At 40.7% G+C, this 15,686-nt stretch overlaps 1 protein-coding gene across 3 annotated transcripts in view; it reads right to left on the bottom strand.

The window, feature by feature from the left end:
• The window catches only part of MYO5B (myosin VB), a 253,937-nt gene that overhangs the window by 90,894 nt on the left and 147,357 nt on the right, over nucleotides 1-15,686 (bottom strand). For all 3 annotated transcript variants that reach the window (XM_088152666.1, XM_088152667.1, XM_088152668.1), the window contains exons 14-17: nucleotides 13,290-13,373; nucleotides 6,997-7,149; nucleotides 5,852-5,949; nucleotides 1,267-1,353 (exon numbers count right to left, since the gene is read on the bottom strand). In XM_088152666.1, coding sequence (XP_088008792.1) covers nucleotides 1,267-1,353; nucleotides 5,852-5,949; nucleotides 6,997-7,149; nucleotides 13,290-13,373 — 422 coding nt within the window. The remainder of the gene's footprint in view (nucleotides 1-1,266; nucleotides 1,354-5,851; nucleotides 5,950-6,996; nucleotides 7,150-13,289; nucleotides 13,374-15,686) is intronic.

Here is a 15,686-nt window from a genome sequence, read left to right as displayed (position 1 = left end):
TTCAGATAGTTTAAAATGGATTAAAAACACTGATGCAGAACATATTATGTAGAGAAGGCTAGATGTGCTGACTGGTCAATCCATACTTCAGATTCTATCTGGTATATGACCTATGGTCAGGACATTATCTCTATATCATAATACAGAGGTCAAGATTTATCTTTGAAATAGCCCCCTCTGCTCCAAATGTGATTGTATATGCTATGGAAGAAGGATGATATTTATTTCTGGAAAGAATCAGTGCTATGAAAAACAATTTTTTAAAGTTACCCTGACCATCACACCGAGGCATTTCTTAGTGTTTGCAAAGGAGTTGTTTCACATTGCAGAAGATTCAGGCTATATTCCTGAATTTATCCCGAGTTCACCATAATATTGTGTTGTCTGCTTAGCTTAACGTGCAACTCCATCCCAAGGGGGCAAAAACTGGTTTTCAAACCAAGGATATCCCACTAAGCCAAAAAAAGTAAACAAATCACATTATGGTTTAGGATTACATGCAGACCATTCTGAATGTTCCTCAATGCATACCCAAACCCTGTAGCTTTTCTTACAAGAGAAAGCAGGCTTTAGGGAAAGGTCGTCCACCAGGACTGTGCTTCACGTGGAGAAGCAACCGGTCAAGTTCCAAGACTTTACCGAAGAGTTCAGACTTCACAGAGAAAAAAAAAATCTGCTCTTTTTTTGTGCATGCTTAAAAATTTCCCTGGGGGACGCGGTGGCGCAGCGGCTTAATGACACTGAAAGTTGCCGGCCAGAAATGGCTGACGCTTCGGCGGTTCAAGTCCAGCCTTCGCGCTAAACAGGGTGAGCTCCTGTTTCCTCCCCAGTTCCTGTCAACCCAACAGGTCGAAAACTCACGTGAGTAGATAAATGGGTACTCTCACTCCGGTGGGAGGAAAAATGCTGGCGGCGCCTTGCAAAAAGGAGTTGGGAGCAGTTGCCGGTAAGCGCGAAAAACAGTGCGCGCCCGAAAAGGGCGCTAAGCAACGGAAACCCCGCCTCCTGCGCTCGCCAGCTGGGCTCTGCCCTAGGAAGGAGGCTCTGGCAAACCACTTCCGAAACAATTGCCTTGAAAACTGCAGGGACTCGTCCAAGCAGTCACTGCAGGGTCAGCAATGACTGAGCGCAGACAAAAAAAAAAAAAAAAATTCCCTAGTGTCCCTTAGTGTTTACTTTCACAGCTGTTGTTTTTTGTATTGTTTCAAAGCATGACTGTTATTAGAGAAAAACAGAAATAGAGAATCGTTTTGAAGTGAAAGTCACCTGGATGGGTAGCCCGCTGCACTGATACGGATGGTCTCCAGCACTCCACAAGCTCTAAGTTGTTGTACTGCTCTCTTTGGATCAAAGCTGTCAAGACACAATTTATGGCATTCGTGAACATAGCAGTACAATTCATTCCAATTCCTGTTCATTTATACCAGGCAGTCCCCAGGTTAAGAATGAGTTCTGTTCCTAGGTCTGTCCTTAAGTCGAATTTGTATGTAAGTTGGAACACGTTATTTAGTCAAATGTTTGTCTTAGTATAGCAACACATATATATGGGAACTCAAGCATCTCCTTCACAGTGAAAATACTGTACAGGATTCCAAGGAGAATCACTACTTTAAACTTCCCATTCATCCTTGCTTTTTCTTTCCAACCTAGTTGTGTTGGAATACGTATACAGAAGACTACCTGAACTTCTGCATCTCAGGGATGAACAACAACAACAAAGTTGTTTACAAAGGGTGTTTTTTTTTGGTAAAGTTTAAACTTATAACTTTTATTTTATACCTTAAAACTGAGTTATGGGGGAGACAGACTTCCAGCAAGGAGAACCCAATTCAAGGAGAACCCATTGGAATTCAATCTCTCACTATCCTGAAGGCAAAGTGATCTGACTCAAAGTGGCAGACAGTGTTCTCCTTCCTCAGGCTGACAAACCACTGAAGCTGCAAAATGCTTTCAGGAACCACTGAAAACAGGCTGTATACTGTACTGTATTAAAAACACATGCACTACTTCGTGATGCTCACAAAAGCACTAGGTGGCTTCAGCGGTTTGTCGGCTCAAGGAAGGAGAATGCCGTCCGCCACTTTGAGGCAGATCACGTTGCCAGTCAGCTCTCTGCCATTTTAAGGACTATAACAGGTCAGCTGTCCACCATTTTAAGTACTGTAACAAGTGTCATCTGCCATTTTAAGTACAAGTAGTCCCATTCGTAACTATGAGTTGTCCATAAGTCAGACATTCTTAACCCGGGGACTGCCTGTATGGCCTATTAACCCGCTGCGAATAGCCTTCCCAAACTTGAAGCTCTTCAGGTGGCTTTGGACTAAACTCTCAGCATGCCTTGAGGGTGCCAGGTTGGGGAACACTGTTCAGTTCATACTGGTGCTTTATTAGTGTCTCCTTTTCTGGAATTCCTACAATAATTCACCAGAGAAGTTAGTCAGGATAGAAAATTTTTCACCCCTCTTCAGCTGTTCTTTGAAACATTCCCCAATAGCTTCTTCAACAGATTTGATTTGTGGGGATCAGTTCCTTCTAAAGCTAAGAGACAATGCATATCTAGCTATGGGTCCTTCAAAATGGAGGCCAGCCAAAGGAAAACAAGGAAAATGAAACTTGCCACTCCCAGAATATGCCAAGCTTTCAGGAAGTCACCATCCACTATATCAAAAAGGTAAATGCACAAGAGCAGACAAGTAATGTGCTACTCCAGATCTATGCATGTGTATGTTCCTGTGTGTCACTTCAATAGCATAAATAACAATGCAGCAATTTTCCTTTGACTGAACATCTTTCATTACACAGATCCCCAAAGCAATTCTTTGGCTGAACCAAAGAGGACTCTTTGAGAAGTTGCTGTCACTGCAAAAGTGCAGCTGCCTTGCAGATGGAACACAGCAATTATTCAGTAACATGTTTCACTAGGAGCACAGGGTATTGCAAATTTTCCAACTCTAGCCATGGTAAAGGGGGAGCGGAAAATATCACTACATGAGACAGGAAAACTGAAATACCCTCTTCAAAATCTGTGAAAGGCTATCATGTTGAAGAGGACAAAGATTAATTCCTTATTGCCCTAAAGAACAGGGTTAGACCAAATGAGGTTCAGTAAACTGAAGCATGTTAATAGTCAAACATTTTGACAACAGAATCAATTGCCCAGAAGGTTCTTTTTTGCTAGAGAACTTCAACCAATGTTGAAGTTCATCCTATGTTGGGAATGCTCTCAGTTTCCAGCACAAAACAAGGGATTAATTCTATTAAATGGCCTCCAAGGTGCATGATTTCATCTCCTTTTTCTTCTTAGGATGAAAGCAGGGAGGAATACGTCATCCTGGCCCAGAACATGTATTTAATTTCTTTAATCAAAGAAGACTTTAATGAGACACTTAGGAGCATGAGAACTTTTTTCATGGGACAACCAAGTCTTGCTATTGTTTCTTCTCTGTTGTGAAAAAGACCTGAGTTGTTCTCATTCAAATCATATTTTAAATCCCCCAGAATGGTGACTGTTCCAGTCTGATGTGGGCATAGAAATGCATTCATGCTTTTTGAAGCCTTGAATATATGCAGTGATCACACATACATTCATTATTTTGGAGCATGAAATATACATTGTGCCCAAATGGATGATCCAGAAATAGTTCTTAATGTAGGTGGCGAAGCAACCTGTTACTAATTATCAGTACAAGCTTATTGTTCCACCTTTTTCAGGAATGGGTCACTGAAATACCCGAATTATTAAATTGCTTTTAGATCTGAGAATGGAGGAAAGCTAATGGTATAAACTTCCTGCAACAATAAATCCCAGGACAATATCTGATTACAGACCTAATGTTCTCTAATCTGACTTAATTAAGAAACTGAATATTGAATGATGGCACTGTAAAGCGGTAATTATTTATACTGTACTGCTCAAGAGATTACAGGCATTGCATGTAAAACGCTATTAGTATCCTTTGCAACAATCTATTTAAATTTATTTAAATTTATTTAAATTTATTTAAATCAGATACTGGCTGTAAAGAATGCAAGATTGATCTCAAAGATTTAGCAGTGGGAAGTTTGTTACGTATACAGAAATAGCAAGATCCAATCATGGTGAATAGGTGAAACATGCAGCCAGCAAATTTCTGCTGCTCTATCAGCTAACAGGACTCACTGTCTCGTTTCTGCTAAATTTCCGCTGAAGGTAACGGTAATAACCTTTTGCTATGATATTCCACACAGTGACTGCTTTATTGGTTTCTGCTCGAGATCTGATGTTTGCTTCCGTAAATTCTCACTGAAGCGATAAACTGAACGTTCAATATAAACACTTTTCTCATTCTGATCTTGTGGATGGAAGTGAGGGAGGTCTTGCGATATACTGCACTGCTATGGGGGTAGCAATTTTTATCTGTTGCAGCAAAAACTGCAACAGAGAGCCACGGGGCACGTTTTTGTTCATTTTAATTTGTATTATTCTATTCCAGACTTCCAGCAACAGTTAACCAATTCAAGTATTCTCCCCAACAGACGAAGGAGGAGGTGCAGGCACAGTGGTCAGTCTACCTCCCTTGACTCCTTCATTGGACTTACTGGCTGGGCCTGCTGGAACCTATAGTCCAACACAACTTTCTTCCAGGTTGAGGGTTTGGTCCTGTCCCAGCATGAATATAATGCAACAGGAATTGAGGTAGATATGATACTTGAGGAAGCATAGCATAATATATTTTCGTGGACAATTGCTTTATATTTCTTATATATACTGACACTGGAGTAAAAGTGGTCTCTGCACTTGGCTGTGTATCACTGGAAAAATAATGGTTGAATTTGCACATTGTTTAACCACGTTTGGTGTGTGAAAAGGTAAAGACACCCTTGAGGTAAACGTGACTCCGGGTGACAACATGGAAACATCCATGTAGCTTTGCCCACAACAACATGGAAGTAAGTTTACCACTGCCTTTTTCAGGGACTTTTTTACACTTCCAAATTGAATCTATAGCCCAGGTACTCTCAGATCCAAGTTTAGCAAGAACTGACCGTGCCTAGCTTTATCAGATCCACCCAAGGTTAGTTAGTTACTTCTATCTGCTAAATAAACTACCACTAGGTGGGTCAGCACAACAAACAGATCCATTAACCTTGCCTTGCAAATGTATTTATTTTTATATTTATTTATATATCAAATTTGTTACCGCCCATCTCATTAGAAAACGACTCTGGGCGGTTTACAAAGCAGTTAAAATCAATTAAAAAATAATAAAAAGTGATCCTGACTAAATAGAAAATAAATATAATCCAAAAATAGATGCTAAGTTGGCAGTAGCTCAGGGAGTGTCATCAAGGTGCCAGCCACCCCAGGATTGGGTAAGATTCTTGTCACAAACTGGCAGAGCCAGGTCTTTAATCCTTTCCAGAAAGCTGGGAGGGTAGGGGTGGCTTCAACTCACAGTGGCTGGCTTCATGCAATGCGCTAAGCCAAAACCAAACAAAACTGGGGAATTCTGGGAGTTGAAGTCCACGCATCTTAAAGTTGCCAAGGTTGAGAAACACTGCTCTAAAGCACTTTTTTGGCTTATAATGGCTCACATAACATACTAAGCAACCAAAAATTCACAGAATCACTGCTGTGAGATGGGCAGCCATATCAATCATATACATAAATAAGTACACTAAAGTTAAAACTGGCTAATCTCAGCATCTTGCATAAAGTCCCAAGGTATCCCAGTTAAGGGTGCTGTGTGAAGACAGCTAAGGAATCATGAGGTACCCTATCAGTTCTGGTGACAAACATTTCACAATCTATTTGTCCCCAGTCTTTCAGCAAGCTACAGAACTTCTAGTCTCATCAGAAAACAGTTCTTACGTGAAGGGTAACTTCTCATCATTGGGCTTGATACACCGAACATAATGGGGAGTGGTAGCATTCAGGGTCTCCATTAACAGGTGCAATGAATTACGAAACTGAAAGAGAAAAAAAAAAGAACGATCCCTTAACTCTGTAGGAAAGGGAGGAATGTAACGAAGCTTGCTTTGCAGGTAAAAATGGATGAAATGACCAAGCCGCTCACATTTTACAAGGGGGAAATTAAGAATTGCAAGGACAAATACCTGATCCAAGATGGGAGCAGGACCCTCTTTCCTGACGGAATGGCTGACTTCACACTTCACACCAACCAAAATATGATTGGTTACTGGCTTTGTGTGATGAGTGAATATTTACATTACAACTTAGCATGATGTGCGAAGCAATCCACAATGGCTTTCAACAAATCATGCTTAAAAATCCTGCCTTAGAAGAGTATGTGAACCCAAACTAATACTGTCATGGTCTACATAGAACAAAGCCCACCTACATGGTCCAGGCTACACAATCCAGACACACCAGAACCAGAAGCGTCATGCTTGGTGGCTGACATGTAGCCACAATATTCTTCTTCTCAAAATGAAGAACAGAAAGACTCAAGAGATTTTGGGGGTATGAAGACAATTATAAGAGCTGCCTGGCTCAGAACTTCTTCCAACCCTAAGAGGCCAGACAGAGGCTACCAACAAACCAGTCAATGAATCAGCTACTGAGGCTTTTTGCTCATCATCATACCTGTCTCCTGCTCTTCCAATTAATCTCCTGATTCCAGCCAGGGAGCAGGGTGTCACTGGAAGGTATTTTAGGGAAGCAATTTTCCTCTTCTATCCCTAGCGCTAGGGGAAAACCCTTAAAATATCTTCATCTTAGAATGAGCCCTGGGATGGTTTTGCATGCAAATTGAATTTCTGTCTCCTGATTTGTAGTCTCTGAGGCTCCAAAGAACCTCTCCCCAAAAAAGTAATCGAGGGAAAGATATTATATATTAATTTTAGCACCAGTTTTTTTTTTAACATGTCATAGTCTTGAATTCACTTGCTCTGTAGCCCTGGCAATTATTCATTGACATTATAACTTGGAAGGGCCAGAAGCAAGCACCCTGCAAGAGAAACATGGAAAATGCCTTGAAAAAGACCCCTTTGTACCTGGTGCCCAACTGTCTTCTTATGCTCTTTATTGGCTGCTTTTACAGCTGGACGGGCAGACCGGATATTGATTTTTGAAGACGTTTTCTTTCCAGAGGGAGCAGTTGGAGCGGGGTCTTTTTCATCATGGAACAACTCCATAATCACTGGATACTAGAAAGAAGAAATAAAAGCTATGCACTTGTGGGGTATTCTTGCTTCAGCAGTCAACCACCCAAGCATAATTTCTTAACAAAGAAACACGTACTCCTCAACGGAAGGCGTAATCCACCCCAGGTATCAGCAGTATCAGTCTTAATGAAACCAAACAATCTTTATATATTCCAGAGCTAAACAAGATGCGATGCCTCACTGTATCGTTCGCAATTGTTTTTATTATTATTTTTAATCTCTTGACAGCAGGCTCAGGGGAATTTGAAAACACGAGACTCAGTCTGCTGGATCAGGACTAAGCCCATCTAACCAGCATTCTAACTCACATGGTTAGGAAGCCCACAAACAGAAGATCAAGGCAGAGCTCTTTCCACTGTTGCTCCCAGGTACTGAGTGTGTAGGAATGGACAGTTCACATGACAGGAGGCAGCACCCATCATCCAGGCTATACATTGAAAGACCTGCCCCCTAGGAATTGTCAGGTCTCCACCTGAAGTCACCTAGCTAACAGCCAATATCATGTCTTATGGCAACGTATTCTACCGCTTGATTACATGCTGCATGAAAAAACGGTTCTTCTTATCCATTTTACATCTTCTATTAGTCAGTTTCATTTGGTGGCCTCCAGTTCTAGTCTTATGGAAGATGGAGAAGAATTTCTGCCTGTTCACTCTTTCTTTTGCATGCAAAAATATCTCCTTGTAGGCATCTTTTTTTGTAAGCAGAAAAGCCCCAATCATTATACTCTGTCCTTCCTCATATTATTTTCTACCCCTTTTCTCATTTCTTTCAGAAGGCAGCATACAGAGAACAGGAGGCATGTTTAAAAAACTCTTTCGTGTCCTTTTAATAATTGTAAAATATAAAGCTAATATTGGTTATTAGTGGGCATGTTTTATTCTATGCATTCTATTCATCATCTCATCAGGTTTATCAGATTTTGGTAATCTATTAAGAAAAGTGGAAGAAACTATTTCCTCTATTCTACCTGCTCTCTAAACATATTCTAAATGGATGAATAATTGAAGAATGCATATTACTTTTTCAGTTCCAAAATAAATAACTGTAGATTTCATTTGTTTTGCAGTTTGGCCTGGGAGACTGGGATCCAGATGGCACTTTGGCCATGAACTCAAAGATCAGGAGGCTATTTTCAGATTTGGTTATGAGCTGTATACTGGGGACTGGAATGGTGACCTGATGGACCTGTGGCCAATGCTGATTACGAAGGTTATGGAAGCCACCTGGCAACTGAAAGTGCTTTAAAAAAAGGGACTCTGTAGCCTGAAGTTACTGCTCAGCCATATTCAATCCCCAGATAATTCATTCCATTTCCCCATCCAGCCTTTTACATCCACTGAGCCTCCTTAGTAAGCTATTGCAGAATTTCAGTTGCAAAGGCAAAAGGTTTCCAGAGCAGGTGGGTGTGCAAACATAGCATTTGTCCCCAACACCTTCAAGCAGCTGTAACTTTTCTCAGGATCATACAGCTCCCATTTGTGCTTCTGTGGGCTCTGAACCACACATTTACCTTCAAATCTACCTTAAAGTTCATTCTTCATTGGAGAGATTCCTTCCCCAAAGTTTTCCTCTAAAAAGTTTTTGTACTTTTGCAAACCTTGGGGTTGACTCAAGCTTGATATTTATTCTTATGGATTTTATCTACATAATAACTAGCACAAAGGAATTGAGATTACTGTTAATATATAGCATCTTTTCTCAACCTGCTGGGAATATATATCAAATTTTCCCCAAAGAAGGCATTATCTTTTTTTTTTTAATTTAGGAATGCATATTATGGAAGAGTTCTGAATGTGGAAATATTTGCTCTATCATAGCATTTCTGTCATGAAAAAAATGTTGTATATTGTTAGAGGTCCAAACTCAATAGTAGATAGAGTGTTGAGGATTTACTGTGTTCCTTCTTCGTTACTCACTCTATCTGCTCTTTCCCCTAATCTGAGGTTGCTTCCTTCTGCTTTTCTTCCCCACACATATGCACAGAGCACATGCTCTTGGATTCTCCTCCTGGTAGGATGTGAGTTAGGTGCTAGGCTTTGCCTATTCCTATAACATATCTCCTTCCTTTTAAACTTTCCTGACCTGCTTCACTAATCTTTGTTCAGCTCAGATTTCTGCTTTCAAGGATGCTCACATGCACACAGAGAATGCTTCAACCTCTAACACACCTGCCCCATTTAAGAACATCAATCCAAGTTGCTTGCTAGAATAATGAGACGCAGCCCATTCCCACAACTGTCTTCATCAAGACAGGATGGCAATGTGTCATCAGTTGCTTCTGGAGATTAATTGGCTTGGTTTTGTTTACATTTCTGCCAAACTCCAGCTGAGGAAAAAATCTGTTTGTACAGAACGGTTTTCTGGCTTGATGCACAACTGTCTATCTGCTTCATGCTTGCAAGTTTTATTTTAATGTCAGCTACCTACAAAACCCTTTTGTCTATCTCCTGCCTCCAGCAAGCTTTTGTTGTTTTAACACCTTCAGACAAATTGTCACTTTATTCCTGAGAGAAATCCTCTGTTATCTCTATAATTCAGGGATTATGCAGCTAAGATTCCATGTATTGCTTCCATGTATTTCTATTCAGGTGCGTGGGTACACAGGGGAGGATCAGAGTAACTGATTTATTACTGGTATGGTGTATATATAGCAAACACTGAAAGTCTTGCCCAAAGTACAGGAAGCTGATGGTCTTGGGAAGCAAAGGGGTCCCAGCAGAGAGGCCATGTGAGTGTGGAGCAGAGGAGTCAGATCTCTACCAGATCATATATTTAGTTCTCCAAAAGTTTCCATCTAATCCAGCATCCCAGGAGCTATAAGTCAAATGCTTTTAAGAAATCCATGAATAAGTTATGGCAGACAATACCCAAACCCTGATGTTTCAATCCAGCACATGGCTAGAATATATCTCTTCTGACTAATCACCATTCATAATCCAGTATATTATATCTAGTGCCAGGCAGAGAAATCCTCCGACACTGTTAACGCCGGTTCTCAGTCAGAATGACAATTTGCTCTGAAAATGTATTTCCGAGGAGAAGAGAGTTCCTCCAGTGGAGTAGTTCTTGTACTTCTTGCATCATGAGGCAACTGGGGTACATGAATATTCTGCCTTTCATTTTATAATCCCAGCCAAGCATGAACTGTTTCCAACCCATTTTGCTTTCTCACACTCAGCCTGGGGCTACCATTTCCTTTGATGGCCTTTAGGTTTAAGCTATTCCTTATGGTCCACCATAAAAAAAAAAGAGTAAAAACAATAAAAAAAAGAGAAAGAGAGAGAGAGAGAGAGAGAGAAAGACAGTTTGGTCTAGTGGTGAAGGCACCAGGCTAGAAACCAGGAGATGGTGAGTTCTAGCCCTGCCTTAGGCAGGAAAGTGGCTGGGTGACTTTGGGCCAGTCCCTCTCTCTCAGCCCAACTCACCTCACAGGGTTGTTGTTGTGGGGAAAACAGGAGGAAGAAGGAATAGGAATTAGGTATGTTCAATGCCTTGAGTTATTTATAAAAATAATAAGAAGGGCAGGATAAAAAATCTAAAAAAAAAAAAAATCCAGCCAGAAGAGATCCCCCACCCAGTCAGACTGCAGAATGCTTTTGCCTAACCCACACGCCGCTACCAGAGACCACCTTGCTCAAAATACCAAGTATCCTTTTGTGTTCCTTGTTTGCCGTCGGGCTCTTTTTATAGCCTGCTCTTTCTCCCTGCAGTTGATTCCTAACAATGGCATGAAATTAACCTGCCATTGAAACTGTGTTATCTCCTCTGGGCAGTCCAGCCTGTCTCCTAAGCCCCTTGAAGGAAGCCTCTTGTAAATGCGGCCACCTCCTCCCCATCAGAAGCTAATTTTCCCGTAGTTCTTACAGGACTTTTCTTTTTATCAGATGTCTCCTGGTAAAAGCAACCCCCAGGATTTAAAAAAAAAAAAATCCTGTCAAAAGGGAGAGAAGCAAACACGCTCCTCTAGGGAGTGTCCAATAAAAATAAACTGAACCACTCTTTAAGGAAATCTATTTTCAGCAGGGAAGTTGCTACTGGTGTAGCCTGTGGCTCACGCTGGCATTCAGTGTTAAGTGCATATGGAACTGCTAGATTCTGCAGTTCTGTATGTGGCACATATGAATCCATACCACACAGGCATATTTGAGTCTAATTAAACCCTTATTAAGGGAGAAAACTTTAAAAGCATAGCACTGCCAGGACAATTGCACTGTCTGTTCCTGATTGGAAATGGCATGTTACTGGTAGGTAATGCAGAAGGTCCAAGGAACCACCCAAGGTTGCCCAGCATGGGGCCTGGAGGAGCCGACATGCTTGAGGTTTTATCAATGGAGGTGAATACGTGTAGCTCAGGGTTGAACTGTGGGGTCCTTTATCTCTTGGTGCCTGCCAACTTCCCTTGCCTACCTAACTTTTTATATTAAAAATAATTTAAGAGAATGAAATGCTGGCAGGCTGCAAATTGAAGTACCAGCCTCATCTTTATTCTCAAGAATGTCTCTGGGTTTCAAACAGGCCCCATAACACTTCTTAGAAGTTTGGGGGGGGGGGAAGTGCTTAGCCTGAGTGTGTGCCCGCTTGCCTAGAAAAGGAGCAAAGGTGAACAATTCAAAGTGCTGTTTTTGACCCATAAAGCCTTAAATGGCTCAGCATCAACTTATTTACAGGACTGCATCTCTGCATAGAAATGGCCCCCAGTGCAGACCTCCCACTGACATCTTTTAATGGTACACCATGTAGGGGAGGTGAAGGGATCCAGAGCTCACAAGCAACATTTCTGTTACATTCTTCCCCCTTGAGATTAGGTTGGCACCATCGTTGTTGGCCTTCTAGAAACTCTTAAAGACAGAATTGTTCTGGACGGCCTTGGAGAGAGAATGGCCAACATTACCCTTACTACGTGTGGGTTTTTTGGCTTTTACATTTTTACCCTGTTTTTCTGCTGTAAACCACCAGGAGACATTTTTTTCTTGAATCCAAGAAAGTAGAGAAAGACAATCAATTAATCAAAGTAGTTGGGTGGGGGTGGGGGAGGGCTAGAGCAAGGAACATTCTGATAAATTGGTGATACGTAATTGTTTATGCCTCTCTGCCCTCCCCAGCACTCATTTTGTAAATGGGCAAGCATTCAACTCATCAGCCACTACGTAAGAACACACACAATTGGTTTCCAAAATTTCAAATATGACCACCAGTCACACCGAAGTCAGAGGACCATCTTTTACTTAGTCTGTTACACTGTCATGGGTGTGTCCTGTTATGCAAGCTGAGTGTCTGATTAAAAAAAAAAACACTGTTTCCTACAGATGTGGGTTGTATCTGTCAGATTTCTGAAGCAGGAGAAAATGTAACATTTCCCTGATCTTCAGAAGACAGAAACCAATCATTCAGGACTATGCAACAGAAATAATGGAGGCTATCCTGATTGCGTGCTCTAAGGGAGCATAAGCCATGCCATTTCAAACAGAATGTTGTCCAGTTTCAGCAGTTCACCCTTGAGTCATCAAGTGGCATAAAAGATGTTTTTGTTGATAGCAAGCTGCTATTTTTATTTCTTTGGTACAACCACTTTAGGCACTCCAAGTGGAAATAAGGAAACAACTACATAGACAGGCATGCTAGAAAGTGATATGGCTCAAAAAGAAACTGATTTGTTGATTCCCCAGTTTAGAAGTAGCTCAGATAGTCACTTTTATGTATATGTTTTACATAATAGTCAATATATCAAAATAGGACTAGACTAGTGAGTCGGTCTCATACAATGACTTAGACAGAAAACATGGTGCGTGGAAAATTGACAAGGTCTCAACAAAGAAACTAGCCATGTGCAAAGGTGTCCCTCAAGACTTTACGGAGATCCAGAAAGTTAATTAATCTCCTCTGGTTTTCTTGAGATACACCTTGCTTTTTACACTGTGATCTCACTACTAGCAATGGGTAAACATGTTACAAACTTGTTCTCAATACTGACCAGCAGCTTGGACCTCACACTATCAACCAAGACGTTCTTCTGCACAAATAAACCTGAACTGAGCCATCAAAAATGAAAAGAGAGGGAACTTCAATGTATAGTGCCATAATACCACAATCCAATCTATTTTCCCCATTGGAAGCTTTACCTTGCTGGCCTTCAGAATATTAATCTGTTCTTCATGGACTGTATCTCTATTTTTTTCCAGAAAGCCCTCACAGTAGTATTCCACCTAGAAAAGGTTACAGAACCAGGGTAGGGATAGGGAAAAAAAAGAGGAAAATTAAAATTCTGAGTACAAATAAACCTATCAAACAAATTAGGATATTCTTCAGCAACATGGACAGTCTGTACTGATAGGCTATTTTTTTTTCTTCTCTAATTTTTTTTTTAATCATAATCTTTTACAGAATGCTAAAATATCTGGATGTAGATTTCTACATCCAATCCAAACTGAGCTGTGCGTATGCTGATGTACACAAAAGGCTAGTTGAGCATATTCCTTATGTTCATAACTAGGTGCTTATCAATAAAAGCCTGGCTTTTAACCTGAAAAGGTGTTAATACGCCTGGAGGATGGGTAGAACCCACCATGCCCTTGAAGCTTTTAAGCATCTGATGAAGTACTTATGACATGTGAACTTTCAGAAGAAAAATCTCCATTCTCCAAATAGCTTCAGACTTTCATGTGGAAGAAAAGACTTTGATAAAAATGATCAAGTCAGTAAATGGCAACTAGAACTGTTGCTATTTGTTTGTTAAATAATTATAATCATTTCTCCCGTTCACTCACTCCCAGGAAAATGCATCATAAAAAGTGTAATTGAAGTGAGGAGAGTATCTTATTCTCTCTCTAGCTAGATGCAACCAAAGCTACTTCCTTTTCCAAAGAAAATGTCTCTGTAACCCAGTGTTGGTTAAAACAAGAATCCATGTTTGGCAAAATTGGAACAGCATTTCTGGAGCTTTTTCTGAAAATTGCTTTTGATTAGCATAAATAATATATGTATCTATCGCCTGCACCATCTTGGAGAAGTCTATGTGTTTACAAAAAATCAACACTGAATTGATGGCACATAATTGATCAATTAATTACATTATCCACAAGTACGCAAATATGCTTTTTTCTCTGAACATCGTCTGTCAGAACCATGATTTTAAAAAGCAAAGGTTGTAAATTTCAAACTTCCAAGTCATTAAAATTCTCTAGCTAGAAACATTTCCCAGAATGAGCCTTCAATGTAGTACTATATTTTCCCTTTACGGGGCAATAAAAAAAAGTGCTTGTTAAGGAGGATCCAAGATTTCTTGGTCAAAGTTCTTCCTTATCAAATTTAGTAAGGATTTGTACAGTAATTATCCTTATGATTGAATCCCCACCCCTTTTTACCATGTGTGGCAGATGTAACATGTTCAAAAGGGGTAGGCCTTTGATCACATGGTTGTGGCCATCAACTTGACTTTTTTGATCTGAAGATACCCCTGTGTCCACGTTGTGAGGGTTTTTTTGTAAGTGGGGGACATTTCTGGCCCCCAAATATTGCTGAAGTGCAACTCACAGCGCCCTCCCCTCTGGCTATGCTGGCTAGAGCTGTAAGGAAGTTGTAGCTCAGTAACAACAGGAGAAGCACACATTCCCTATTCTCAGTTGAAACAGTCAAGCATGCTGCAGTGGGAAGTCCATTCCTTAAAGGCAGGTTTATATGTTCCAATCATGTAGAAAACAGGAAAGGGAGATCAAAGTTTTAGAGTCAAAATGGAAACCTGTACAATGAGTTCAATTCCCCATACTGATGATAATCTTTCATAACTCTCTTCCCCACATCATCTTTTCCAGCCACCATCACAGGTGGCAGAAAGAATAAGCACTGGGAAACTGGACAGAGTGTGGGATAAACCATAAATGTGATCCACTTGGTGGGATCTCATAGTTCTAAGCTATAGAAATTCAGAGGGATGTTAAAAATGCCACATGGTTATTCCCCAAGATTGTGAGTCATTTTTAACAAGCTCTTGAACACACTGGACAACATAAACTTTGATCCTTTTAATATTGCTATAATCCAGAGAAAATGAACCACCAGGTGACAATCCTGCCTCAGCCCATCAGCCTGGTCCCTCTCACCTGTGAGAACTTAAGCAAAGTTTTTTTGTTTAAAGCTCCTTGGTATCCCACCCTATTTTTCATATCCACATGAATAAATGACTAGCTTACTGTCTTAGCATCCCATAGCGACTGGCCTCATCTTGTCTTTCATGATTCTGCCACCTCCACCAAGCAATTGATATTTTGGTTTGAGGATGATTTGGCCTCCATTGTAAGAAAGGCCACATGTGCAGTTCCTGCCAACTAACCTCACTAGGAACTCTTAGAAAATTGGCAGCTATAATCTTCAAGAGTTACAACAGAATCAACAGAGGTGAGAAATTGTGGCTGCTTAAAAGCACCAAGGTAGTTTCAGTGGAGAGTTCAGGCCAGATCTTCTCAGTTGGGTTACCAAACTTCTCTACTGCTTGATGTGAATTATACTCTAGTTCTAAGAAA

The sequence above is a fragment of the Python bivittatus genome, unplaced genomic scaffold (assembly GCF_059951505.1).
Source record: "Python bivittatus isolate LINGU-HERP-01145 unplaced genomic scaffold, Pbiv_v1 ctg000570_np1212, whole genome shotgun sequence".
NCBI classification, from domain to species: domain Eukaryota; kingdom Metazoa; phylum Chordata; class Lepidosauria; order Squamata; family Pythonidae; genus Python; species Python bivittatus.
Note: the sequence above shows the minus strand (reverse complement) of the source record. Positions and strands in the feature narration are given on the sequence as shown.